General features: G+C 43.6%; 1 protein-coding gene across 4 annotated transcripts; it reads left to right on the top strand.

Moving 5' to 3' along the window:
- Positions 1-763: 763 nt before the first annotated feature.
- Positions 764-26434, top strand: pax2a (paired box 2a; the record flags this gene model as incomplete). 4 transcript variants are annotated; one of them, XM_079280807.1, is made up of 11 exons in its annotated part: positions 770-812; positions 2196-2361; positions 3427-3624; positions 7059-7144; positions 7311-7430; positions 8264-8308; positions 15030-15205; positions 17220-17340; positions 24501-24602; positions 26025-26108; positions 26319-26434. In XM_079280807.1, the coding sequence occupies 11 exons, from the start codon at positions 770-772 to the stop codon at positions 26432-26434; spliced, it is 1257 nt and encodes a 418-aa protein (XP_079136933.1). The 4 variants fall into 4 exon arrangements, with proteins under 4 accessions (XP_079136936.1, XP_079136933.1, XP_079136934.1 ...); XM_079280808.1 differs by having other exon boundaries at positions 26300-26370; XM_079280810.1 differs by lacking the exon at positions 8264-8308 and having other exon boundaries at positions 764-812; positions 26300-26370.
- Positions 26435-27422: the final 988 nt, after the last annotated feature.

Raw genomic sequence — 27422 nt, 5'->3', positions numbered from 1 at the left:
CCTCCCCTCCCCGGCTGTCGGATGCAGGGACCTCCTCATTTGAGCTGCAGGTTTTTACGTGGGCGAATCACAAAGTGTTGGAATCTATTGCCTTTGTCTGACAAGTCATCCATCTCTATGCGAGGGGATCTGTGGGATGGAGGTAGAGGAGGAGGAAGGGGGGGGGGTGATCTGTGGGACTGCAGCTTTTAGAAACAGACACACAAGGAGAGGGGTTTCATTCTCAGCCCAAAGCTTCGTTCAGGCACAGCCCATTCCGGAGGAGAGGGGGACACACTGCTCTGTACTTCGCCGTGTCCATGTTGTTGTCATCTCCGCCCCTATCTGATTAAACCACAGCTCGCCTTGCCTGCGCTCCCACTCCGTCAGAGGAGCAGGATTCTTTTTCGGCCACAGATTCCTGAGCCGGACCCGTGGAGACTTCAGCTACTCTTTTTTGTTTTCCTCATGATGTCCTATAAACGCAAACAGTGACCCGGTTTGAGTCAATGTTGCCGCGACTGGTGCGCTCTGCACACGCCTGGGTCATGCTCTGCACCTGACCGCCCTTCTGCGAGACTTTTGAGTTTAGACTTGAGCAGGAGGAAAAACTTAGCATCGCCACGAGAAGTTGTCCACCGCTGCGGACTCTTCGCACACGGACTGTTGTAAACGCCAAATTATAAATTCTTGCTTCTTTTTTTTTTTTTTTTTTTTTTTACCTTTAAAGCTGCATCACAGAGGCGAAACGGCGACCTCAGTCGATTACCTTTCTTTCCTTTGCTATCCAATGGATATTCACTGCAAAGCGGACCCCTTCTCGGCGATGCACCGTGAGTATAGAATTAGTTTACAGACAGCAACATTTCTGTGTTGTGAGTTTAATTCCTGCACATATTCGGTCGAAGGTGTTTTCAATGACTGCGGTCTAGTTTACACAGAAAACATGCAGTTAGAAATGTTTTGAGATGCTTTATAACCAATAGGCCTATATATTTATTTTATTTTATTTCCATTTTCAGTCCATTTGGCAACGTTGTATTACTATACTGAAGATGAACACAGCTCTCAAATATTGAACATGTTAGTATCATAAGTCATTTTCCAAAACCTTTAAAACATTATCAACTTTTGCTAGACGGGTTATTTAAAAATAGATGTATTGACGCCTACTTGAAGTTTGGTAATACATTATGGAATACGGCGCAGAGCAAAGTGTTTTCAAACATGTCTGGCTTATTTTAAGAGCACGTGGGTCACTGAAGAGTTTTATTTTTGTATTAGTTGTGTAAAGCTTTTTTTTGGTTGAATCAAAAGGACGAAATGTGAACCGGTTTGAGCCATATTCACTATAAAGTGACATCATAGAAACTCCTCAATTTAAATACAAAGCGTTTATTACCTGTGAAATTACAGTTAGGCGTCTTTAAAACAATGGCACGTTGTGTGTAAATGGATGTAAACGTGTCACTCTATCTCTTACTCTAGATTTAGGTGGTTAAGAATAAAACTATAACACAGTTGCTCTGTTCATTTTCTTCATGCGTTCTACTCCATACGATAGGGGTAAAGAAGACCCGGGCTGCTATACATTATTTATTGCTCCTCATTCGCACCATCCGCGTTTGTAATATGAGTTATCAAAGCTCATTTGAATTATTTACAATAATTGTGCGAGGAAAATTAAACAGGTTGAAACACGATATCTGCGACATGTGTTCGGCTGCAGTGGAGGAGGTGCTCTTGGAATATATTGCCTAATACCAATGTACAGGGAGAGAGGACTTTTATTTTTATTTTAGTGGTATCAAAAGAGCCAGTGAGGTATATTTTATGTATTATGTAATTATACATGTTTGTTTCATTTCATATTTTGTGTAATATGTGTCAGTAAATGTAGTTGAATTTGACTCTCTCTCAGTTTCTACCATTATTATTATCATTGGTTTTATTATTATTATTATTACTGTTACTATTTTTCCATTATTAACCATTATTTTCCATTATTAACCACATATTAAAATATGTGGTTATGCATGTCCATTATACTGTATGTGTGTATGGTAATATGTTTTATAATTTTAGACAAAAAAATAACTAAATGACACATCCCAGAAAAATAAAAGAAACCAAAATGAATCCACATGAAGAGAGACCGTGTCTTCTGCAGGTATGTAATGTTATGCTCCCCTGTGCTGCTGTTGTGTCCCACGCAGGGCACGGCGGTGTGAACCAGCTCGGTGGGGTGTTTGTGAACGGCAGACCCCTCCCGGACGTGGTGAGGCAGCGGATCGTGGAGCTGGCCCACCAGGGCGTGCGTCCCTGCGACATATCCAGACAGCTACGGGTCAGTCACGGCTGTGTCAGCAAAATCCTCGGCAGGTAAAAGGGGGGATCCGCGACCAACAGAGCCCTATGTGTGTCAAACATCAATCTTCTATAGCTCGTATGCGCACCAAGCTCTATTTCAGCCTCAGCCATCGGTTATATAGGCAGGTCATTTTTTTTTTCTTCCTTTATCTTTTTTTTTTTTTTTGCTTGAACACAGCAGTTCTGCGTCCGAGATTTTCTATCCATCACCTGCAGCCTTGCAAGAGAAAAGCATCATAATCATGAAATACATTTTCGGAGGAAAGTTCACAGCTAAGCATTGGGGATAAAAAATATCTGGGAGGAATGTGAGGCTGTATTAATATTATAGGAGACTGGAGGTGATTACGTGTATAAAGTAGCTCGAGGTAATTTAACAAGTCTATACACGGATTAGAATATAAAAAAGCACACAATCTACGGCCATTATAAACTCACATTTGAGTATCAACATCTTTTAGAAAAATACCACAAATACACACTTTACGTTCCTATATTTTCCATCAGTGTAAAATATATACTTTATTAAACCTGATAAATTAGATATACGTCATTTCTTACTTCAGAGCACAAATGCTGTGAGATAATATTTTGAAATATATTTTTTTCAGCTATCAGAAGGCATTTCAGAGGTATTTCATTTCACACACACTGAATGTTTGTCACCAACATTTACCAATAGGTCATGGTGGCATGTCGTGCATGCTACTGAATAGCTCATGGAGACTGGAAATGAGGTCCAAACTGTGCTTTTACAGCTAAACTGTCCTTTGTTCTGTCCGTCTCACTGCTTATATTGTGTGATTTTAATTACACTGCTTTTCGTTGGAAAAAAATCCGATCTGTTCACCTTCCAGCTGACACTCCATTAGGCCCATATAACAGCACATTTCCACACCAATTATTAGATTAAAGCCGCCATCATATTTGTAGGTATTTATTTGCCCTATGTAACAGAAGGTCGGCGGAGATTTATTTACACACAAACGATATTTAAGCCACCTTTCCCATCAATCAGACTGGATTGTTGAATTAAGGAGGGATCCATTCAGGAACGCTCACTCTGTCCCCATGCAGGTACTACGAAACCGGCAGTATTAAACCCGGAGTCATTGGTGGCTCCAAACCAAAGGTTGCGACTCCGAAAGTGGTGGATAAAATTGCTGACTATAAGCGCCAGAATCCAACCATGTTCGCTTGGGAGATAAGGGACCGACTACTGGCTGAGGGCGTCTGCGACAACGACACAGTCCCCAGCGTTTCATCCATCAACAGGTAGGTGGAAAAAAAACTAATTTCCTTTTTTGTTTAATCATTAAAAGCATGCCGAAGCGCATACTTTATCCCCGAAATTCTTTCCAAATGTGTGCGTTCAAAAATGTCGGAGTGAGCCAAATACAAAAATACAATAAAATGAGAAATTGGATAAATAATCTCTGAAATGAGCAGATAGCGATTTCACCGGATACGAGACTGAACTATCGAGTCAGTCCCAGTCGAGTCTATCCGGGTGGTCTCACTCGTGCAATTCAATCTCCGGTGCGGCCCTACAACACAGCCAGCGCGGGAGCTGAGGCTCCGGCCACGAAGAATCACATCTGTCTCGATAAAAACCGATCAATACCGCGTAACCAGATCCAGAGGCGGGAGGAAATACCCAACAAAGTCGTTCAATACGCGGACCACACTGCGACAGAGGCGGCAGCAGCCTCTTTATTGCCAACACCGAGGTGAATGTGGAGCGACAACACATCACACATTCAGGCTTGGTTGGACAATTCTAAATGATTCCGATTTTAATTACATTATACTGTTCTAATGATAATTATAATAACAAGTATCATGAGTATTATTCGAGTATAAGAAGAATGCATCAAGACATAGATAGATCCTCGTCCTAAAACAGTGTTGATCTGTGGGTAAATGGACTATAAAAGAGTTTCTGTTCCACTGAAGCAGCTAAAGCAGCAGACACCCAACACCTTTGCCTTTCCACATGAAGCGGGACAGCGTGGACAAAGTATCTTTAGACAGAAGACGCTGGTGGAAAGATCCAGTGCATGTGTGCAAAGTGAAAAAAGACCCATATATGCCTGCCAGTGATGAACTTTGGTTAGGAGGCACTGTTCCAGAGAGCTGGTCATCGGCATTACATTTTAATGAGCTGAAGAGAGTCTCATAGCACAGCCAGCTAAATGCAGGAGATGGATGGATCTTTCAAAACAAAAATTTGAAAAGAAGAGAGAGACATAAAATCAGGCTGTTATGAAATGATGGTTTCAACAGGTTTTGGCTTTTGGCGCCTTTCCCCTGTTGTTCCTAAAACCAAAAGAAAATGTATTTAAGGGTGCGAGGAGGCAAGGTTTAATGTTTTACAATTAGAAAACATTTCTGACCATCTGCTGGGTTTGAGCTGTGCAACAGCACTATTAGGAGAAATGTTTTCCTTTGAAACTAAGTTAGCCTGCACGTTAATAATTAACATCAGGGCTTGTGGCAATGCACAAAACTGCATTTTAAATTCTTAAAACATTGCCTCACGAATCACAACGTAACAAGCAGCAGGTTTCGCTCTTGAATTGTATTAACCCAACATGTATATTAGCATTGAAAAAAGGGTTCATTGATATTTATTTTACATCAAATACAACAAATTTATGAGTATTTAAAAATGTTTCTACAATCTAACCTTCACTCAAGGAATAGTAAACCATAATGTTCAGGCTATTTTTAATGTCTACGGTTGTTTTGGATTGTCAGTGTTGCTGTTGAAGGAGGATTGGTAAAGACAAGGAGAAGAAAGTGAGAATGAGAAGCACAGGAGGAGGCAGGCAGGGGGAGAGAACGGCACAGTGGACCCCTGCTGGTCTCTGTGGTTAAAGGACTGACCTCTGCTCTGTTGACTGAGAGGATGTCCTGGCTTTAAACACATTTTTCCTGCATGAATTATTAAAGATTACACAGAGGCTGGGTTGCACTTTGTTTTGTTGCCGCAGAGAGGCAACATGCCCAGTGGACACAGGCGTACCTTAGGTCCGAAGCGACTTTCAATCATATTGATCCACATTTTAATCTTTCTTTGGGATTTTCTTTTTCTTTTCTTTTTTTACAACACCCAAACACCAAAGTCGTTAATTCAGTCATCCAAATTGCTTATTCAATATCAACAACATAGACTTGAAACAAAGTCCTTGAATTTATGAGGCTCCCTTGAGTCATGAGGTCAGATAACTGTTGTGGTGAGATGTTAGAAATTCAAATAAAATATTGATGTGTGTTTTCTGAAGGAGGCTGCTAGCCTTTGTTGCCCTGCCTGAAGGAGAGAGTATAGGACACATGAGATAGTGAGGGGAATGAAAAGAGTCTGATGTACATTTTTGCCCCCGAGGAAGTTAACCCCATAGCTGCCTGATTCAGAATTGATAGCTCATTGCTGGATGCTGCATGTGAACGTCGCTCGCCTCATCTGCAGTCTGTAAAAGTCTGTTTTTGTCACACCTCTCGAGTGAGAGGGCTTCCATGTGGGATTTCTGTCCGTGCACAACGCTGGCTGTTATTCAATGATGTTGTGTTCGTCTGTCAATCAAAAGATTACCATAGTCGTGGTTTAATGTAATGCGATCATGTCCCACAACAGCTAAAGCTGAGCTTGTGAATATCCCACTGTACCTTTACAATACTCAATTTTACAAATGTAAAATAAAAATAAAAAAATTCAGATTATTGTGAAAATTAATTTCTTTTCCTTATGTATTTCAGAGTGCACCACAGATTAAAATACATCGTCTGTGGCAGTGGTCTCGGGCTGGGCCAATAAGACACTATTGCTTCCCTGTCACATGTAATTTATAGATCACTATTTGCATTTGCTGTTCCTCTCCACCATTTGTCGTCAACTTTTCTATCCCGGAGTCCCAATCAATAGGCTCTGATCCTCAGTGAGCCTGTAGGATTCGTGCTACACTGAGCAACAAAAAGACCAAAAACTAAAACAGACACCGGAGAGGTGACAGAGAATACAGGAGGGGGGGATAAAGAAAGTAAATGGAGAAGAGTGAAGATAGAAAGAAGGAAAGACAGGGATGAGGGGTTTGAAACACAGGCATCGTAAAGTACAGTAAAACGGAGAGCACATTGGACAGCGGAGTAGAAATGAGAAAAGAGGATGAGGTTGGGAGAGAGCGGAGTGAAAGATCAGGTTTGAGCAATGGAGAGAGAAAAGGGAGAGCGAGGAGAGAAGAGAGAGTGGGGAGCAGAAGAGGGAGATTATTAGAGTTGGCCAGGTAGAGCCAGTGAAGCTGATCATTGAGGTGAATTGATGTGATTTCATGCTTTGTTTGCAAGATCATTCAGACCAAAGTGCAATGAAGACTTTCCCGCCACATCACATCTTACTGGTATGGGGACTTTATCATATTTCTAACCTCAGAATCCAGCTAGATTGAATCCACAATCTCAGGGGGCAGCCCCCATTCAGCCTCACACAGGAGAGGAGAGATTGCCCCTAAAGCCCTGAGATTGGCTATTTGTGACAGGGGCCCGAATATGAGGATACAAGCACCCCCAAACGATGGCGCGCTTGTACATGCACGGGCGTAAGTGGACCTGATGTGCCGTGCTCGAGGGTCCCAGGGCGGGCGGGCTGGTGTGAAATCTCCATGCTCTGGAAGCAGTGTTGATTGATCCGTGTCTGTTGTTCACTTTACCAGGATTATCCGCACCAAAGTCCAGCAGCAATTCCACCCGTCCCCTGACGGATCTGTTACGCCTCTGTCCACGCCCGGCCACACCATAGGTAAGCGCAATTGAAGCTACGCACAGACATCGGGGCTGCTGGAACAGGAAATAAGAACCTAAACCTGAACACGTACAAGCCTTTTCACATACACATGCACTGGAATAAACACACAAACGAGACACATGCAGTACAGTACAAACACTAACTCCGCTTTCTCTGTCAGTGCCCAGCACAGCCTCGCCCCCTGTGACCAGCGCCTCCAACGATCCCGTAGGATCCTACTCCATCAACGGCATTCTGGGTATCCCCCGCTCCAACGGCGAGAAGAGGAAACGAGACGATGGTAAGGGAGACACATAAGATCCCTTTGTTTTCCATCCTTTTAATTCTCTCCATCACTCGTCTCCTACTTTTTGTTTCGTCCTGTGTGTGAAGAAGATGGCATTCATGACAGCGCTGCAGCCAAGTGTGTTTCTACGTGCTGTCTCCAGTGACTTGTTATGTTGTATATCAGGCAGGGCGAGTGTTGAGAGAGTGTTGCGATTCAATCAGCTTTTTGATGCCCTTTTTATACCATGTTTACACGTACTGTAGATATCCCATATAGCTGTCATACAACTCTAATCCCCCTTGGCCTTGATACTATCAGTTAAATACAAGTCATTTAATATCCTGCACCAACATTCTTTACTGAAATATATTTTATTCTGAATAGCAGTAAAACATTCAATCATAAAGTATTTTTGTAAGACAGTATACGAGTGTATAGGGCAAGAAAATAGCCCGAGATATGCTCCGAGATTAAGTGGAAGCCTATCCGGTCTAAGCCAGAATTTCTCATTCCTAGGCAAGGCAAGAGAGTGGACACACACTGCCTGAGGGCTAATAGATTATCGGTTTTGCAAACAATTGGCTTTTTTAATGCCTGTGAATTAACATGTCCCCGGTGGTGGCCTGAACAGGTGTAGGAACAGACCGGTGGAGGCAGGGAGGGGGCTGCGCATGTGCCTGTGTGTTTGTGTGTTTGTGTGTGTTTGTGTGTGTGTGTGTGTGTGTTTATGTGTGTGTGTGCACACGTGTGATTCTGCTGTGCTGCTTTGAGGTGGCTGATGGGATGAAATGGTTGAAAATGATCTCAAAGAGCACTCATCAATTTTTATGTTTCTGTCTCTTTAGTTCTCTGGACTGGCAACCACATGGACGGAAGGAAAATAGGACATTGTAAGTTGAAGTTAGATGACCTTCTCTTTTGCTTTGATCAATCTGATCACAATACTTTCCTCTCAATTGCTGTTTCTGCTCTTCCAGGGTTCTGAGTTTGTGGGGACGAGGCGGGGAAGATTTTTCCAAGAAATAATCTCCTGAGAAATTAAAATGAATTCAGCTACTGAGACTGTGGAAAATCATATTTTCCATGTAATTGCATGCAGGTCAATATGCAGAACTGTACAGTGTTGCTGATTTAATATTTTTACCAGGTAAAGATATCTGTGGATTTCAAACAGCAAGATGCAGTTTATTGTAAACTCTTTTTTTTTCAATAATTCTAAAATTAGCATTTTGCCTTAATTTGGACTGTTATGTCAGGAGATCCACTTGTGATTAATTATTCATGGTCATTTTCAATTGTCCGCATTTTTTAAGATAATTGCAGCATTGTTGTTATTTTACAAAACAAAACTGCAGGCGGACCACCTGCCTGAGCCAGCTAAGACTATACGTCACAGCAGAAAGTTACCTGCTGCAGTGTTACCAAGTCAAAGTAATCTAATTAATACATACATATATAGTGCATACATCACTGGGTAAATAGATAAGTAAGTAAATGAATACCGGTACATTCAAATGTTCTACAAATGACTCACTGGACAGTGTTGCATGTCTGTAAACCAATCAAAGATTTTAAGCGTCACATGTTTGTGCCTACATTGTGATACTTTGACCAAAATCCACATGAAACAAAGCATTGCACAGTGCTTGTACTGCTGGTGTTGTGATGATGGTGGTGGCCTTTAATCCCAGTGTGGCTGAAGTCAGCGGTTGCCCTTTGAGGAAGAAAAAGGTCCCCATTACTGGAGGGCTGTAGAGATAATGTAGTGTGACACGCGTTATGTACACCGGGTCCTCGTAAGACGAGCTTCAGGAACATAGGTGCCATAAGAGCCATTAATCTGTCCTCGTCATGTGTTATTGCAAATTAAAAGTAGCATGTAACATTGGACGGCTTCGTGTGAAGATGGGAGGAGGTGAAAGAGAGATAAAGGAGCAGCAGAATGAGAGGGAAAAAAGTGGTTTTATGACGGAAGGAGGGAATAAGGAGGTAGTGGTGGCCTCAATGAGAGTTGAGCAAGAATTTGTTTTAGGATTTGTGCATGCATGCATCTACAGTGTACACACCTGTGCACGGAAATGTGTGTCTGTTAAGTGTGGCTTCAGATGCTCCTCGCACTGTGAACATAGTGACATTTAAAAGAATTTGCAATTCTGCAGAGAAAAGCTATTAATTCACAAATTAACATCTCTCCTCTCCCTCCCTCCCCCCCCCCCCCCCTATCTTGGATGTGCAAGCTATCGAAAAGACAAAAGAAATAGCCTTAAGGGGGAAAAACAGAGAGTCTCAGCCCTATCTGTGGAGAGATTGGTTTGCATGTCTGCAAGCAGCGATACCAATTATGCCAGTGCTGGGAGAATGCGTCTCAATGTGCCCCCTCCTTTGCCCCCCCCAATCTCCTCCCACCACCACCACCAGCCCCCCACCCCCGAATCTATCCATAGCCAGATTTATTTGTGTATCTCATTACAGGAAATGGAATGTTGTTCCTGCCAAATGCATTAATAGTGAAGTGGGGAAATTAGCCTGTTGTACAGCATGCTCTCACTCAGTCACTTAAACCTATGGTGGAAGTGGGAGCCAAGGAAAGACAGAGAGGATTGGGTGACAACTGCGGTGTGCTTGTCAAATGTGTATTAAAGAGCACGGAGTCCAATGCACTCATTTATAAAAAGTTTGGGCCTTACAGTTGTTTCTTGAAGATGATTTTGAACTCATTATTATTTGAGACACACCTGCTCTGATTCATTCTCTTTTTAAAGGAAATGCTGTTTTTAACAGCGCTGCAGCTTCATGGAAATTCATTGTTTTCCTCGTCTGAGCACACAATGACAGGTTACTGCTGACCTTGCTGCTGTATGCTGTGCGCAGGTTGATGTGACCTAAGTGTATGTTTCTCTGCGTCCTGGATGGAGCCCAGTGGAGCTCTGGGGAGGACAGGCAGTAGGGAGCTACAGTGATAAATTAGATGGCGAAAGCAAAGGTCATAACTTGTGATTGTAGCGTGGGTGTGGGATGAGTGTAGAAGGAGCTGATGAGTGTGTGAGCGGGGAGAAAAAATATGGCAGAGCAGGTTGTTCATTCGTGACATGAAAGAACGATCGCACGCAGCAGCCAAGAGTCATATCCACCTTGTTCAATAGCTTGAGGAAAAATGAATACAGTTGCTGTTTTGATTTGTTCAAATTTGATATTTGGCCTTTCTGGAGATCGTCCGGTGTGTATCTTTTAACACATACGACCCATTTGTCGAGTTTGAATCAGTTAGTATATGGATTTGAACCCGGGCCTACACTGGTTGGCTAGTCAAGCCGGTCCATGACAATGAGTCAATAGAGGATCACTCTAGAAAATAAATGCATCCAGAGCGGAGGCAGAAATAAATGGAATCATGAGCACCATGATGGCCCTGATGGGGTGAGTATGAGAGAGAAAAGCCCAGGTTTGAGAAGGGCCACAGAGCGTAACATAGAGACAAGAAGCTGTTCGGGCCCCGACAGTAGGAGGACACAAAAGGGTCCACACTGCATTTCTCCCCCTCCTCCTTCTCTTCTCTATCTCTGTCGTTCTTTCTCTTCAGCATTACATTCCTCATCTTATCGTCCCCCTCTTCTTTCTAAGTCTTGCGAGTTTGTATTCGGCAACATGGCTGCGTGAGACCCCACGTACAGTTGTAAACAATATACAATGAGATCCGTCACAAAAAATATAAGGAGAGTGTATTCACTCAAAGGAGAGGAATCATGTCGGAGAAAAGTCAATTACGGGCAGCGATGCCGAGAATTAATGGAGCGGTGCATTACTCAGCTTGAGGAGGGAGAAAAGGCAAGAGGAAAGAGGGGATACGTTAATTGCATTTCCACAAATACTCGCCACACAGGGTGGCAAGACTAAACGGCAGAGTGGTCCAGAGGAGAGTAGAGATGTAAGCAGAGGAGGACAAAGAAAAACAAGAGATGAGAATGGAGTCATACTAAAGAGGGAGACGTCAAACACATCCTCATATTGTGCCACTTTTCTTCGAAATGACTTGATTGTTTTTTAAACAAGAGAGGAAATGGTATTTAAACTGATTCAAATGCAAACCAAATAGTTATTTTGTTTTCATGAAATACATATTCATAGTTTCTTGTTTAAAGACTTATTTCAAGAATATATTGCAAAAGTCTCACAGCACTGGCATATTTTGATTTCATAAAATAGCAAGTTTTCACGCAGTGAGCAAATATAACTGGACTTTCATTCGGCAGACAGTTTTGTCCACATTGACTCCGGACAGGTCAATGTCTTGCTCAAGGACACTTTGACATGTGGACAGGAGAATGCAGGATGAAGTCCAACTCTCTCTACCAGATCATCTAGAGCCCCCCCCTCTCTCTTTTTATTGTTATAAATTCACAAAAACTGTTTCTAAATAGTCGTATGAGTTTAATTATTTATGATAAACGTACTGCTTTGGCTTGGATCTGAGAATTTAAATGAAAGTAAATAAAATAACTTGACTTCTTCAGAATACTATCGACGCAGAGTGTTGGCAGTGAGTGCAAATATCACAGAAGCATCACTGTGCCTGCTGACAGTCAGTACACTGGTTGGTGATGCTAAATCGAATTAATAAAGCTCTTAAACACGCCACAACATAACAGGATCTTAACAGCCATGGCAGTGTTGCTGCCTCTCTCCCTCTCGCTCCCCCATTCCACCCACCTCTCTCCTTTCCGCTTCAGAGGTTTCATAAATATAGCTAGCTTACAGGGAAGGAGTGTTCACCCTCTGGGTATACCAGTTTGTTTGCGCTCTCTTCTTTTTCTTTTTTTTTCAAGCATAACTGCATTTTTTTTAAAACATCAACAAATGATCCACAATTTGCGAGAGCATCATTTCACCTATCAGCAGAAGACTTGCAGCCTCTGATGTAAGAAACCCCGTGGCATTGATTTACGGAGAGAGCCGGGCGATGTGTAGGAATTAATTTGCCTTTCAAACAAGCCCCCACCTCTAATCTCTGCTGAGTTATCTTATCAGAGGGACAGGGGAGATGAAAGAAGGACATAAAGTGCCACCAAGCCACCACAGGACGTTAACATCCCCCTTAGAGACAAAGCGAAAACAGAACAGCTTTTGATACCATTGTGGTCCGTCTCACGGTCGCTACTGTCACTGGTCTAATGTGAGCGATTGTACAAATGGCTGAAAGAGCACGAATGTGAATATTAGTTAGAAAAGTATCCGTTTAAATTACAGTGTCCTTTAAGAAGAATAGTTGCAGTTGCATGTCCATTGGTTGAGTTTGTTTGAATTCATCATTATGAAAAATATAACTTGACCACAACGAGGTGCATCCGTCTGTTTAAGCTGATCAGAGAAAGTATTTCCCAGAAAGGACGTTGCTTTAGGGTTGATGTGTGAATGTCACCGAGTATTGTTTTTATCTTGGTTTGTCTCCTAACACTTTGGTGTTAAAACGCAGAGAGGCAGTCAGCTGGTGCTGTGGGAGTGATAAGAGAATACCTGCTGAGACACCCAGAGGGGTTGAAGAAACACTGAGAAAATGAAGCCAGCCAATGAGACACACACACACACACACACACACGCGATCTGACAGTCTGGCTTCACACTCCACTTGACTTGCTGACTGTCAAAGGATGAATCTGATTTATTGCAGCTATCTTATGATATATGTCAAACATGAACCTCTAACGGCGAACTCTGAAAATAATTGATTTGGTATTATTATTTTTCATTTAAAGGCCAAATCAATAATTCTTTGACCACATGCATTTGAAATATATAATTGTTATTGAGGCTTTAGTTTACATTTAGATGACAGAAAGTACACCAAAAACTGTCCTCTGATGGGAATCTGTCCTTTTGCAGTCAGTTCAGGAGGCTTGATTAAGTGTGTGTGTGTGTGTGTGTGTGTGTGTGTGTGTGTGTGTGTGTGTGTGTGTGTGTGTGTGTGTGTGTGTGAGGGTGCTGAGTAGCATGCTCCTCCACAGTGAATGACAAACACTCTTGCTATTGATCGAGCTTGCCTCTTTTCTCAGACAAGCTGATACGAGGTAATTAATGACTCCATTTTCCTCTGTACCACAGACAACAATTGAGTTTCATACAGCAACACCAATGATGCAACCTCAACCCTTCACCCAAGGGAGCCTTGTGAAGGAAAAAGGAAAGCCTGCTAAAATATTTGGTTAACGGACGGTAGGAGACATGTGGCAGGAAGGGAAAAAAACAGATTCCTTCATAAATGTTACACAAAGCTAAAGTCAATATATTCTAGCAGAGAAACACACATATACACACACCCTCCCATCTACACGCACACACACACACACACACCTCTATTCCATTCTCTACATGGATCTATTTCTCGGTGCGAGTCGGGTTCATCCTCTGGCCTCAGCCATTGAAAAAAGGTCAAGCAGCCGAGCAGAATGGCAATAACGCCCCTGAAATGGTACCATCAGTGGAACATGATTGATCAATTGAATTCCATAGCACAGAAAAATGTGGGATTAAGTAGAGTATTATACGCACAATGAGTTGAGGCATGATGTTCATTCCAAGTTCATTTCGCCTCCCTCCTCTGCTGGCGGATCAGGCAATCAATAGCGGCCTTGCATATCATATATCACCGCTGGCTCGCCCAGGAGAGAACATAATCTGCTGCAAATTTAGAATGACAGATTTGTATGGGAGCTAAAGCCCTCATCCGCTGTTGGCGGCGGGGAGTGGGGAGGAAGGGAGGGTGGCGGGAGGCAGGCAGTGGAGTGGAGGTTCCTGCGATGCTGGCTGGAGGTTTTAGGTGCCGATTTCTTTTTTCTTTCAGTGTGCAGGACTTGATGAGTGAGCAGAGGGAGAGCTGCAGCGGCAGCGGCGGGCTCCCCAGCCAAGTTGATAGGGTCAGAGATCAGGAGAACGAGGGAAGCATGGGCTCATTTGTTTATATAGAGTGTGACCGAGTGAGGAAATGCATACGCTTGCCCCCGACGCCCCGTCCTCATTCGGCCCTGAGTGCCGTCCGCACTCCATTCTGTTTTCCAGAAGACAGGCAATATGTGGGGGATGGAGGGAGAGAAAGCGAGACAGAGAGCGGGAAGGGTAATATGTTCAGGAGGAAATAGTACAGTTAAATAATGGCCCTCCATTTCCCGCTGGCAGAATGAGAGGCTCTGTATGTAATCGCCAGCCCTACTTTCTCCTCCTGAAATACACGCTCTCCCTTACAAGTATATATTTGCACTGAAGGTAATCCATCAATTACCATAGACCTATCACATGATGACCGCACTGATGGTGGCCACGAGGACAGGTGGGGGGGGGGGGGGGGGGGGGTGGAGGCAGCAGGGAGGCTGCGTGTATGTGTGTGAGATGAAGAGAGGGTGAGGTGGGAAAACAGGGAGGGAGATCAAAAAAGCAGACATGTTGGTGGGTCTCTCTGAATTTACTACTGCTCCTCATGCCATCACTTTTACACCGTTGAACTTCTTATGCTTATCTCACATTGCTAGCCTGCTAGAATAATATCGGGTAAAAAAAAGACTGGAGCTACGCCCTGATGCAGAATGTCTTCGCCTTCCCTTCCTCCTCTCCGTCTTTCTCTAGATGGCTCTGATGGCTCAGGTCCGGGCAGCGACTCTCAGGGCAGTGTGGAGAGTTTAAGGAAGCACCTGCGAGCAGACGCCTTCACCCAGCAGCAGCTGGAGGCCCTGGACCGTGTGTTTGAACGTCCCTCTTACCCTGATGTCTTCCCCACTTCAGAACACATCAAACCTGAACAGGTTCGCCACAAAGATTTCTATCTACACATTGAAATATACAGCCCTGCACTGGCATCCCGGTTTCTTTCTTTCTGTTTGTCTTTAAGTAAAACACTTCATATTGATTTTTAACAATATATAGAGAATAATTGGTACTGACAAAGGGGACAAAAAGCTCTGTGCAACTTCTTGCTCCAAGGTCCAAGTCTACAGCCTGTTTCAGTGGATAGCCTTTATTTACACGAGACTGTTAAACAACAAGATACTATTGTTTTTTGCACTGGAACTCTATGTGGGTGCCCATGCAGCCTTAGCAGTGCCCTAATTGAGTTCATTTTCATCTCTGTGCGATCGCGGGGAATTACAGCGGCGATAAATCAGAGGGACAGCCCCTCAGCCTGCTATGCAGCCCCTAATGCAGCTAATTACCAAAGTGATTTCTACGGCAAGATCAATACCAAAACGAATTGGAAATGACTTGCAATCACAAAGAGTGGAGGAGAAGGTATTAAAAAGGCGAGAGGAAAGTGGAGGAGAGGGGGGGGAGAAAAACGGCATCAGAATGGTCCAGAAAAATCAGTTTTAATTTAATGTAATATTAATCAGAATGCTTTCCACTCTTTCTGTGCACCTCCATTTCTCTCCCTGTTTCCAACACCCCCTCCTTTTCTTAAACTAGTGAAAAGGTGGGATATTAGGCTATTAAGGGCTTGTCTGGTGTCTGCATCAGGGCATTAAAAAGCCATTTTGAAGAGGCCAGGCTGAATAGGCCTCATCCCTCCCACACTTCTGGCAGCCATGTGGTCAGGTCATTCAGGCCTCTCTGTGCTTGCCACTCGCCCTCCGCCCAGCCCTGCCCAGTCCTGCCCACACTCCATCTGCATGACAAAATGCCTCTTGTGCTGCTGAGGCCCAGCGGAATAGAGAGGAACATCCAGCCTAGTGCCAGGGAACAGTTGTAAGCAGACAATTAGAGTTTATCTGGGATAGAGGCAGACAAGACTGGGGTCACCAGCTCGCCCCTGTGGGACCCCGTCCCATTGAGACAAACAGATGCACACGCACATACACACACCCGCAGACACAAATGTGTGCACGCACACACTTATCCTTTCAAAGAAGAGGAGTCAGGTCAGGAAGTGTCATCTCATTGACAAACGGGATTCATCACAGCTGCTATAGCAGAGTCTTAGCCTGTGATAAATACTTGGTGGAGTCTCGTCGGTGGTTGATCTTTACATGAAGTTTTCTGGTGTTATAAAAATGTTTTGAACAAAAAATTGTAAACCATGAAAGATGGCTGTTTTATCACAGTTGAAGAGATCTCCAATATAAAGTAAAATATACAAATAAAACTACGAAAGGTGTAAAAAACAATACCCACTATTTTATCATGTTATTAACCCAGTTTTATGTGTTCATCCCAGAGGCAAAGCACAAAGGTTGATTTTTTTTGAGGTTGTACGCCCCTTTAAAAAACCACACCACATGTCTCTCCTGTAACAAAGCCCTGAATGTCTCCTCCCTTGACTGGTCACAGGGATGACTGCAGTGGAGCACAAAGAGCCAGCTGACACCCCGTCCTTTCACTCCTCTCCCAATCCCTCTCTCATCCCTCTCGCCCTTCCTGCCTTCTTCTCAGACAAGCCCTAATGCATGCATACATCATAGGTCTTGGTAAAGCACGGGGAGCGGGGAGCGGGGTCGGGACGGGTTGGTGAAGAGGGGGGGGGGGGGGGTGATGCTCACAGAATTCACAGGAAGTATTCAGAAGGAAATACAGTGAAAGGATCACAGGCAGCTTCCTCCGACACACAAGGGGTTTCCTTCAGAGAGATTTCATATATAACTGGGGAACGCTGCTCTAAATCTCACACCCAAAGTGAGCGATATTAAACAGATCATAACGCAATCTGGTGGAATGTGAAATTATTTGACATAAAAAGTCTGAATTGCTCTTTTTGTTTGCCATCTATGCTCACGTGTGCATTCCTCAGCTGACATATATGTGCATGTGCTGTGTGTTTGTCTACAGGCGAACGAGTACTCACACCCATCCCTGAACGCTGGAATAGATGACGTGAAGCCGAGCCTTTCCACCAGCGACCGCTCCGACCTCGCCTCCAGTGTCTCCCAGAGCTACTCTGTTGTGACAGGTACCATCTGACTCACGCTAGATTGATCCCTAAAAGAGTACACACAGGTCGAAAACATCTGCAACAAGGTGGCTGAACTATGTAGCGAGAACACAAACATAGTGTCTTTACAGTACCTCAGCTCCTGCTGCGATGTCTTTAGATGTTGTTTTCGTGGCATTTAGTTAAAGTATAACCAAGCATATCATACTCATGATTTTAGTCAATTTTAACATTCTGCATCCCATTTTTACAAATTCCTTGCTGCCCCCTCTCACTAGCCAAGTGAACATGACGTATTCCAAATATTCTCATTCCTCATCCTCCTTATATATAACAAATCAGTTCAACTAAATCCCATAATCACCATGTGTACACTATTGCAGCTGTAAAAGATGGGAGCCGCTGACAAACGAGACTATCCTGCACCTGAGCTTACTGAAAATGCCATAGACTGTCATTTTAGACCAGATTACACTTGATGTCACTTTATCATACTAAAGGATAATAATGATCAGTTGATGGTCAGTTGTTTGTGCCTTCTCTTCTAAGCTGTTTCCCGCATAAATTGAAGTACTATAAATGTAATTAAGTACTGAAATGAACTTCCTTTTAATATGTTTTTCCAACATTTGGTCAACTCTGACTGAGCATTGTAAAAAAATCGTCTCGATATTACATCATCATCGAGCAATTACGATTTTAACTGCCGCTCCCTTATGGCGCTCACGCTCTCCAGCGATATTAAATCCTTATCACCAAATGAAACCCCTCTTTTGAGACACTTTTTGAGGCACTCTGTGTATTTATTTCTGAGGGACAGAGCGAGGCGACATATCATCTGAGCCCATTAAATCCTACAGGCCTTTCACTCGCTGCTCCTAACTGGCTATTGTGTTAGCCCCGATTGGCCCGCTAACAGATTGACTGGGAGCACTTCTCATGAGAGACAGCTGCTGTTCTCGCCGCGACACGACGTTGTCATCAAAGGCTATGATAGCCTGTTGATTGACAGCGGCTGGAATTGCGCCGTGGCTGGCTGGCTGCCTCACGCTGTGGTGAGAGAGAGAGACCCAGATACAGATGAGACAGTGAAAGACACACTGAAATTACAGGGGGCTTTTTAACAACTTATCAACTGACTGCTGCTTTCAAGAGTAACTTCCACTGAGAGCCAACAGGTAATGGCAGGTGCAGTGTATTGAATATCTTGTGGTATTAACTATCTGTATCATATAACCCAGACTGACCCACCTCTATTGCACTATGGCTTCTTTTGCTCTGCTGTCGAGGTTGATGGCCGCCTGGTTAATTGAAATTTTGTTTCAATGTGGCTGCTGAGCCTCTTTCCCAGGAGAGGTTAGGTTTACTTATGGCCACACTGACTGGAGAGCAATATGCCGGCCTTTTAATAAAACACCCATAATTATGCGTCAAGCATCAAAGTCAATGAGTCCACTGTGTGTGTGTGTGTGTGTGTGTGTGTGTGTGTGTGTGTGTGTGTGTGTGTGTGTGTGTGTGTGTGTGTGCGTGTGTGTGTGTGTGTGTGTGTGTGTGTGTGTGAGAGAGATAAAGAGAGCGAGTAAGTAAAGAGGAGGACAGCATGATTGAAAACTGCAGTGGCCCTTCTCAAATGATCCCGACAGTCCAGCCCCAGACCCAGACACAGAGCTATGGGAAAAGAAAGACCCCCTTTTTTTATTGCTGAATATGTGGGAGGTAGATTTGCCCCAGAAAGTTGGACCTCAGGAGAAGAAAGGTGTGTTTTTTGTCTTTTATGCTGGGCTCCTCCTATGAAAGCGGTCTCGCTCTGGGGAGCGCACTCATAGCAGGTGGCCTTCAAGCCACACCTGGGGGCCGGGGGCCTCCTAAAGCGATACATGTGAGGGCCACAAATTGCATAATGAGGAGTCAAACTAAGAAAACTTTTCTCAGAGTGGAATATGACAACAAACTTTAGCACAAGCATCAGAAAATGATTATTTCGAGCACCAAATTAAGTCAGAAGTAATATCCAGTAAGCTTTTATTACTTAATTTTAACGACTTTGCAAAGCAATGCATGAAGCATTTGATTGGGTGTAGGTTGTTACTGCATAATATTGTTTTTTTTTCTGCCATTAGCAAACCCTGTAAATAGGAATGTATGCCAAGGCTGAAAAATGCAAAATTACCTTCCACACTTAGGCATGGATCCAATTATCAATAAATTATGCTCTCATACTGGATGGAGCCACGAGATTATATTCATTCTTTAAATGTGTTCTGCTCCCAATTAAAATTCGTACAGTTATTGATCTTGTTGATTTTTATGTCCTGAAATTTGCATAATCTATTAAAGATGAATGATTAATGAAGCGCTCAGCTTTCCGTTCCAAGGGCGCTAGCGAAGGCAATGTCGGCCATCTTTTGTGTCCTCTGTTTATCCTGATGTGCGAAAAATACGGTTACCAAGGAAGGAAGACGACATCCAAATCAGAGACGAAGAGGATTTAGTGAGAAACAGCAGTCATTTACTAATGATTTCCCCTCCTGCAGAATGAGGACTTTGAGATTTCCCACATGTAAATGAAAATTGTAATGTTAATATTTTGTGAAAGAAGACATAAGCTGTCAATAATTCTTTGAAAGGAAATTATTCTCTTATCATAAAAAAAAGATTACAAATGGCACATATTTCCAAAACCGACTGGATAAAAAGTAAACGGGGAACTTTGTTTCTGGTGTTTACGCGCTGTAGTGAAACTGTTGTACTTGTGTCCAGTGGAGGAACACTGTGAACTGTTCAGTGCATCCATGGGTAGAACATGATTGACTCATAGTCTCTGGCTCTTGTCCAGCATTTATACTGTATGTCTGCACTTTTTTCTATTGATACGGGAACAGACTCCGCAACGTAAAGTATCCTGCAGATCCGCTGCATCTTGACTGTAATGATCTAAATCCCGAGACTTAGCCTGTGGAACAAAAGATAGTACAATACAATATATCTTCGTATCAGTAGTTAAACAGGGCTTTGCCCAATGAGAGTACAGTCGTCTCTGTAAAGGCTTGGCTCCATAATCACTCTCACCAGAGCCTGTGGGGACGCTGGGTGTAAATGGGCACCCCTCTGACCTACTTAAACTCTAGCAGATGCAAAGATCCAGCGCTTTTCAGTCACTCTTTATATCTACCTATCTATCTAGTTCTCTCTCTCCCTCATCTCAACTGTACTAATGAGGTGGGGGAAAAACACACTTTATCTATGATTAATTTTAGCTGAAATGTACACCTCACTATGAGCCTCTTTTATGACTTGGCAGTGCCAGCCATTCTCTACTGTGTGGCAAACAACAAGCAGCCACCTAACCTGTGGTGCCTGGTGTGTGGCCTGGTGACAAAAACGGCGTGTCTTAACGTCTGCAGCCCCGAGCTCGGAAATGAATGTTTATATCACCCAGCACACTAACCTTTGAGCACACATTTGGTAATGAATTACTTTAAACCCGTGGATGGGGAATTCAAGCTATTTGGCCCATGCGACTATTCTTTACTGACAACTGGATGCAGCCTTTTAGAACAGTAATTGTGTTCCTTTCCTGGGGTAAGGGGCTATAAAGGACCACCTCTACAATGCAGGAGAGTGACGTCCAGATGACCTTGCCCTGCCTATACACGAGACAGAAGGTTTGCTGTGATCTCGAACATACTGTAGGAATAAAAAAGTTCTCCGTAGATTGAGTGTCAGCCTTTGAAAACAAGAGTTCTGCCAGTAAATGTTTTGTGCAGCACAGTTCCTCTGTGTATGTTTAAAAATTAAATGCTCACTCGAGAGCAGGCTGTTGTAGCTATATCTGGACGCATCACGCCGAGGGCCGTTGTAGATCTTAACAGTCCATTTCTATGGTTGATGGGGTCTGTCGACGTGGTATCAGGGGTGGAGCAGAGACAGATGTTGGAGAACTCTATAGCGTCTCCACTCTCTCAGAGATGTGTTTGCTGGGGAGAAGAGTCCCCAAGGACCCAGAGTTTATCTTCTATCTCCATCATCAGGGCCTGTGATTTGACAGGCTCCCTTTACCCGGGCTCTGCCTCGTCTCCAGGACAATAAGCAACACCATGTCTGATTAGTTTCAGAGTTCAGTGGTCTTGAACGCAGCGTTTGTATCGGCTGTTGTTGCATCGTAACCACTGTCTGTTTGACAACGGTTGCTCAGGCGCTGAGAAAACAGAAGCCGACAGTAGTATGCAGGAAGTCTCGGTGTAAACAGACCTGGGCTTCGTGTTTGGCACCTTTAACTGAAGTTCAAATTAATGTCCCAAAGGTTCACCCTGATGACAAAGTAAGTGTTCCTCAGAACAATGCTACGAATGTGCGTGAGCAAGGTTTACAAACACACAATCCACTTTCCTAAAGTGTGACACACAGTGATTGGATTATGTTTTCTTATAGCCAGCACTTGTTGGGTCTTGTGACATTTGTTGTTGTTATGGGTTAGGCTTGCTGTGTTCGCGGGTAAAAAACTTAATTGCACTGATCAAGCTGTTTGTTGACGACATAGTGATTTAACCCTAACATTATCTGCTGTGTTGTCCATAGTAACAAATTCTGGTGGTGGATGGAGATTGTTCTGCACCCAAATCAGTCGCAGGGTAACTGGACTTTTGAAAGCTGTTTCAATTTGAAAGACTTTAACAAAGTACATGTTAGATATAATTAACTGAAGAACCGAACTGTGCGCCAGCCATTTGTAATCATTCCTACATGCGGACATTGTTTCCAATAAATTCATGACATACTTGTACAGCTCATGTGACAAACTTTAGGCCTATCCAATTAACGCAAAGCCCACTCATTACAATATTTCTGTTCATGCCAGAGATTCGTGGCAACCAGCTTTTTAATGATTTGATCAAAAGAAAACGTTAACATTGTGCTGTTCCCGCCATAACAATGTTATTTGTCTCAATAAGATGAAGGCATTGTGTGTAATTGCTCTACCTCTGTCTAAATCCCCATTTACAGCTGTCACAAAGACAAAGAGATATGGAAAACCTGCAATAGATTTCTATGGGAAAGCAGCCACGTTCCCTGGCATTAGGTTCATAGGGCTGACAGGGTTGCATCCCCCTTCCATAGAACAGCCCTTATCTTAATGAGGAATCGCAACACACAGTCCTGTTGTAAAATAACAATGATGGGGGAAGCAGCTAATGAGGCTATCATGGTGTCGGGAAAGAGCCATCTCTCCCTACAGGCCCCAGCGAACACAACAGGCTCTGCGGCAGACGCGGCGAGGCCGGAGACAGAGCTTACATTTATTGCATAGGTTCAAGTGGCAGAGTCGCTGAAATGAAAGATGCCAAGACTCATCAGCCAAATTAGATCAAAGTGTAGAGTTTTGAACTGTCTGCGAGACGATTGTTTGGTTGTTTGGGGGAGTGATTTTGTTGTGGGAAAGCAGCCGTGAGATTGTGTTGTTTGTTTTCCCCAAAACCTTGGGGAAATTTTTTACGCATTTCAGCTTGATTGATCAGGCGCGATGTGTTGCAACATTTCACTGGTGTATGTTTCCACTTAGTCGAATGAATTACTGCTGGGTGCATATGAGATTATTATTATATGCGATGTAAATGAACAAATCAACTGCTAAATACTGCTTATCTATTCAGGATTCATATGAAATGTCTGGTTATGAGTTGGTGAAAGATAGGAAGTTAATGCGTAGGAGCAACTGCACTTCTTGTAATGATCCTTATCCTTTATGCTCCCTTATTATGTCAAAAATCTGCCCAAAAAAGAGTCCCGTCTGTTTGATTTATTGTTCTGTGGTAGTGTTTCGGCTAAATGCATGACAAGTCTAAAAACATCTGCTGTGACACATTTGGTTTGTTTTTGCCTCTGCACAGACGTTTTCCATTTGGTTATTTGGACATTTAGAAAGCTTTACATCCATCCCTCCATACATCCGAGTGACTGAAGTGAATGTATGTGCGGTATGTGTGGAGTTGCATGTCTGCATTATATCTAGTTTTTTTCTTTCTTTTTCTTTCCACCTGGCAGACTCTCACCCATCATATCCACCTTCCATGTGTGTAAAGCGAGAGCCCCATGAGGCATCCTTTGCCCCCTTCACCCCCTCCTCTGTTGGGGATTCTGCTCTAGCCGACATCTTGCCCCACCAGTCCAGCCTCTCTGTAGATGCCTCTACTCCCAGCTACCCTGCCCATGCCCACGGCCCCCGCTACAGCCAGTATGCCAGCCAGTCCTATATAGCAGGTACAACTTTACCCATAAAGCCCTGTAACCAGATCAAAACCCAATCAAGCTCACTCTTTTTAGCTGATTTACCGATGTGTTTATCTTTAATAATCTAGTAATTGTCAAATAGACGCAAATTAAAGTGTCCGCCTCTCACGTTGCAAAGCCATCAATCCCATCATGCATTGTGGTCCCACTGTTTTGTATACACAAGCAAAACTGACTGCTTGCCCCTCATTAACAGCGACTGCTCTCTCCCCCTCTCGGGTTAACAATAGGCCTCCAGGTCCCTCCAGCCTCGTGACAGGCCCGAGGTCTGAAGGGCAAGAGGAGGCCAAAGGGGGGTGCAGAGGGGTGGGGTGGGGGGGTGGGGTTGAAGTGGGGGGGTGCAGAGGCAGAGACGTAGGGCTGATGCTGTTTTGGACCTGTATGTCCCTGTCCTGTGTGCCCCTTCATCCAGCCATGCCCGATGCTGTCACTGTTAATTAAAGGACTGAATGTGGAGCAGAGGGAGCCCTCATTGGCCTGATGCTCGTGTCAGTTTCAAAAGCTGCTTAGGACGTTGGTATATTCATGTTTCAGCAGTTGTAGTCACTGATAAGATCATTTCATCACCTGTCATCCAATGCAACTCCAGACTGGAGAAGAAGTTCCGCCAAATGGATGAAAAACATGCAACTTCATGACACATGCAGCAACATGTTACATATTTGTGGTTCATTTTAGCATGTTTGCAACTATTTTTTCTTTAGAATATTGCAGAAAGATCTTTAACTTATTCTCAGTGACTATATGAATCGCTCCACTTTGGTGTTTCTTGTTCATGAAATATTATAATTGGAGCAAGGAGTGGAAAATATTGTATGTTTAAGCTTTAACGTCAAGTAAACATAGAAAATATACATTCATGTTCAACTATCCCTCCTGTGTGCCTGCAGGTCGAGACATGGCCAGTACCACCTTACCTGGCTACCCGCCTCATGTCCCGCCCACAGGACAAGGCAGCTACCCCACCTCCACACTCGCTGGAATGGTCCCTGGTAGGTTTCACTACTCCCTTTTTATGATGCCATTAATTCTACTTGTACAGGTTTCATTTCCAGGAGGTTCTACCCTTCAGTTGGTCTCATTGAGGTCACTTAAACATGTAACACGTACAAAAACACATTCACGATTTGAGATACTGAACTAAAGCATTGCTCTCGACCCAAAGGATTGAAGCAAGCTTGTTATAGCTTTGTTAGACTGCGGTTAGCGTGCGGTTAGCGTCTGCGGCAGAGGACATTAGATGAACTCGATAGGCGATCACCACAATCAGTGGCCGTGTGATAGGACAGTTCCTCTCAGTTACACTCCAGCTCCCAGCGCTCATTACCCTCACCGTGTCCACACAGCGCACTCTCACCAGCCCCGTCGATAAACACTGCTTTTGCTCCTCTCCTCGCCTCCTCGCCTCCCCGGACACCCAGGCCTACAGAGCGTATCTCTTTCCCCTCTACTTAACCTGCAGTTCAGGTTCACAGCAAACAGTTAAGGGTCAAAACACAGAGGCGTGGAGGGCCTGTAAATATTTAAATCACTATCTCTCTCAGGGATGAGCTCGAGTTACACGACCAGCAGTGGGGATGCTGTAGCTTCCAGCGTGTGTAGATCTCTCCTCCAAACAACTAAAAACACAATTCCCTTTATTGCTCGGAGACATGTACCTTTCACACTGACCAATAATCAAAGCAGGCGTGCAGTATTTATGAGTGAGCTCAGTGTGCATGAAGGTAACATTTTCAGATAAACAAGGAGGTGAAAGCTGATATCTGATACAAAGAAAATGACTGATGCTTTATTGGATTACATGCCGTGAGAGAGTGCTTATGATATACTCATACCAGCTCAGCTACCTTCTTAATCCAGAGGTTGTAATTTTTCTTTCATCTGGTGGTGAATGACTAAGATTTAGTGACTGGCCCCAAACACTGTTAAAGCAAAGGCCATTCTTCAGCGGCTTCATATAAAACCCAGCCTTTATAGTCTCGTAAAAGAAGGAAACCTGTGGACCCACAGCATCGCTCTCTGACATCCCCTCAGCCTCCCGTCCTTCCCACCACGACCTGCACACGGGCACAGAGAACCTATTAGGGAGTTCTAGAGCGCAGCGTCGTCACTTAAAAGCAGGGAGAAAAAAGGCACCGACGTCCTCACTTAAGGGAACGATTGAGCAAATCCAAAAGACTAACAGAGGATTAATAAGACAATCAATTCACATGAAGGGACTGCATGGAGACAAGCTATACAAGCAGCCGGGATACAAATGCAGCAGAAACATTGCATTGTGACAAGATTGCAATCATACTGCAAAGTAACTTGACCGGTACTTTTTTTTACAGCTTAATGTTTTATGAAAGCTGACAGTCATTTCAGGTTGTTAGCTCTTTGCTGATGTTTGTTTTTATTGATTTGTTCTCCAGGAGGGGACTTTTCTGGAAACCCTTATTCTCATCCACAATACACTTACAACGAAGCGTGGCGGTTCAGCAATCCAGCATTACTAAGTAAGTGACTCTCTCTTGTATGAGAAAAACGGTCAAACATAACCATAACATTAATACACTTTATAATGAATGTATTAATAAAGCACAGTAATACAAATGTATTCTCTGTCCTTGGACTTTCACACAAACGTGTCTTTCCACGATGTTCGACCTCACGGTTTCCAACGGCTCGTTCTTCTGTTAACTTTCAGGTTCCCCTTATTATTATAGTGCCGCATCCCGTGGCTCCGCACCTCCCACTGCTGCCTACGACCGGCACTAGTTACCATGGAAACCAGCTCAAACTGCAGGCCCTGGGCTTCGGCCTCCATATTGTCCCCGTCTAAGAAACACTGAGGTCAAAGGGAAGCGAGGTGGAGTCCTAAAGGAAACCCTGTTATGTAACACGCGATGTGGAGGAGGGATCGGCGAGGTCGACGCCGGTGCGTCCAGCCCAGCTTTCAGCGTCACACACACTTTGGGTCAAAAGGGCCCGCGGGGCGTTCAGAACTCACCCATCATGCCCTCACTCTCTCAAAGGACGGAACATTTCCAAAATGACTTTAAGAGATTATATAAATATATATATTATAAAATATAAATTGAAGAAAAACAGTGTGAAGAATACCATGTGGAAAAAAAATGTTGTGGGTTTTTATTTTTGTTTCTTTGTTGCTGTTGTTGTTGTTATTTTATTCATGGATCCTCACATTCCTTTTATGTGATGAACTGCAGTATTTTTCTGCTCTAAAGAGAGAAGTCCAGGGGAGACGACAACGGTCCCATAGCTTGGCGATGCAGCGACTTGAATCAGTGTTGCGAGGCCCCTTTGACACCTAATGAGATCCTGGCTCCACACTGTGGGGGGGGGCTTTACTCTGGTGCTTTGACTACGTCTTCTGCTCCAGTTTCTCCTGTCCCACCTACACTATCAGATAAGCACAGCATGTCCTACAACGTGTACCGACCCTATATAGACCAATGGCAACATCACACTCCCTGTGGCAAACAATCAGATGTAAAAATGTAAATCATTTTGCAAAGTATTAAAAACATGGTGACCACGTAATGGCCTCGCCAGAATTTTAAATACTTTAAATTATTTTTTTCCTGTCACTGTTGTTTTATGTAAAAAAGGCTATCAAAGATTCCTTCAGAGTAGTTGTCACGTTTCCCTCCTTTTCCAGTCACGTCCATGTCCATGCATAATCGTCCTTTGCTCTTTTTTTGCACTAAAACCTCAGTTTATTTAATTTATTTGGTACATTCACTTAAAATTAAGTTTAATAACCTACCAATTTTAAACACAAGTTGATACTATTTATGTTGGATAGT

The sequence above is a fragment of the Melanostigma gelatinosum genome (genome assembly GCF_949748355.1).
Source record: "Melanostigma gelatinosum genome assembly, chromosome: 12".
In the NCBI taxonomy this organism is placed as follows: Eukaryota; Metazoa; Chordata; class Actinopteri; order Perciformes; family Zoarcidae; genus Melanostigma; species Melanostigma gelatinosum.
This window is presented reverse-complemented; position numbering and strand designations above follow the sequence as displayed.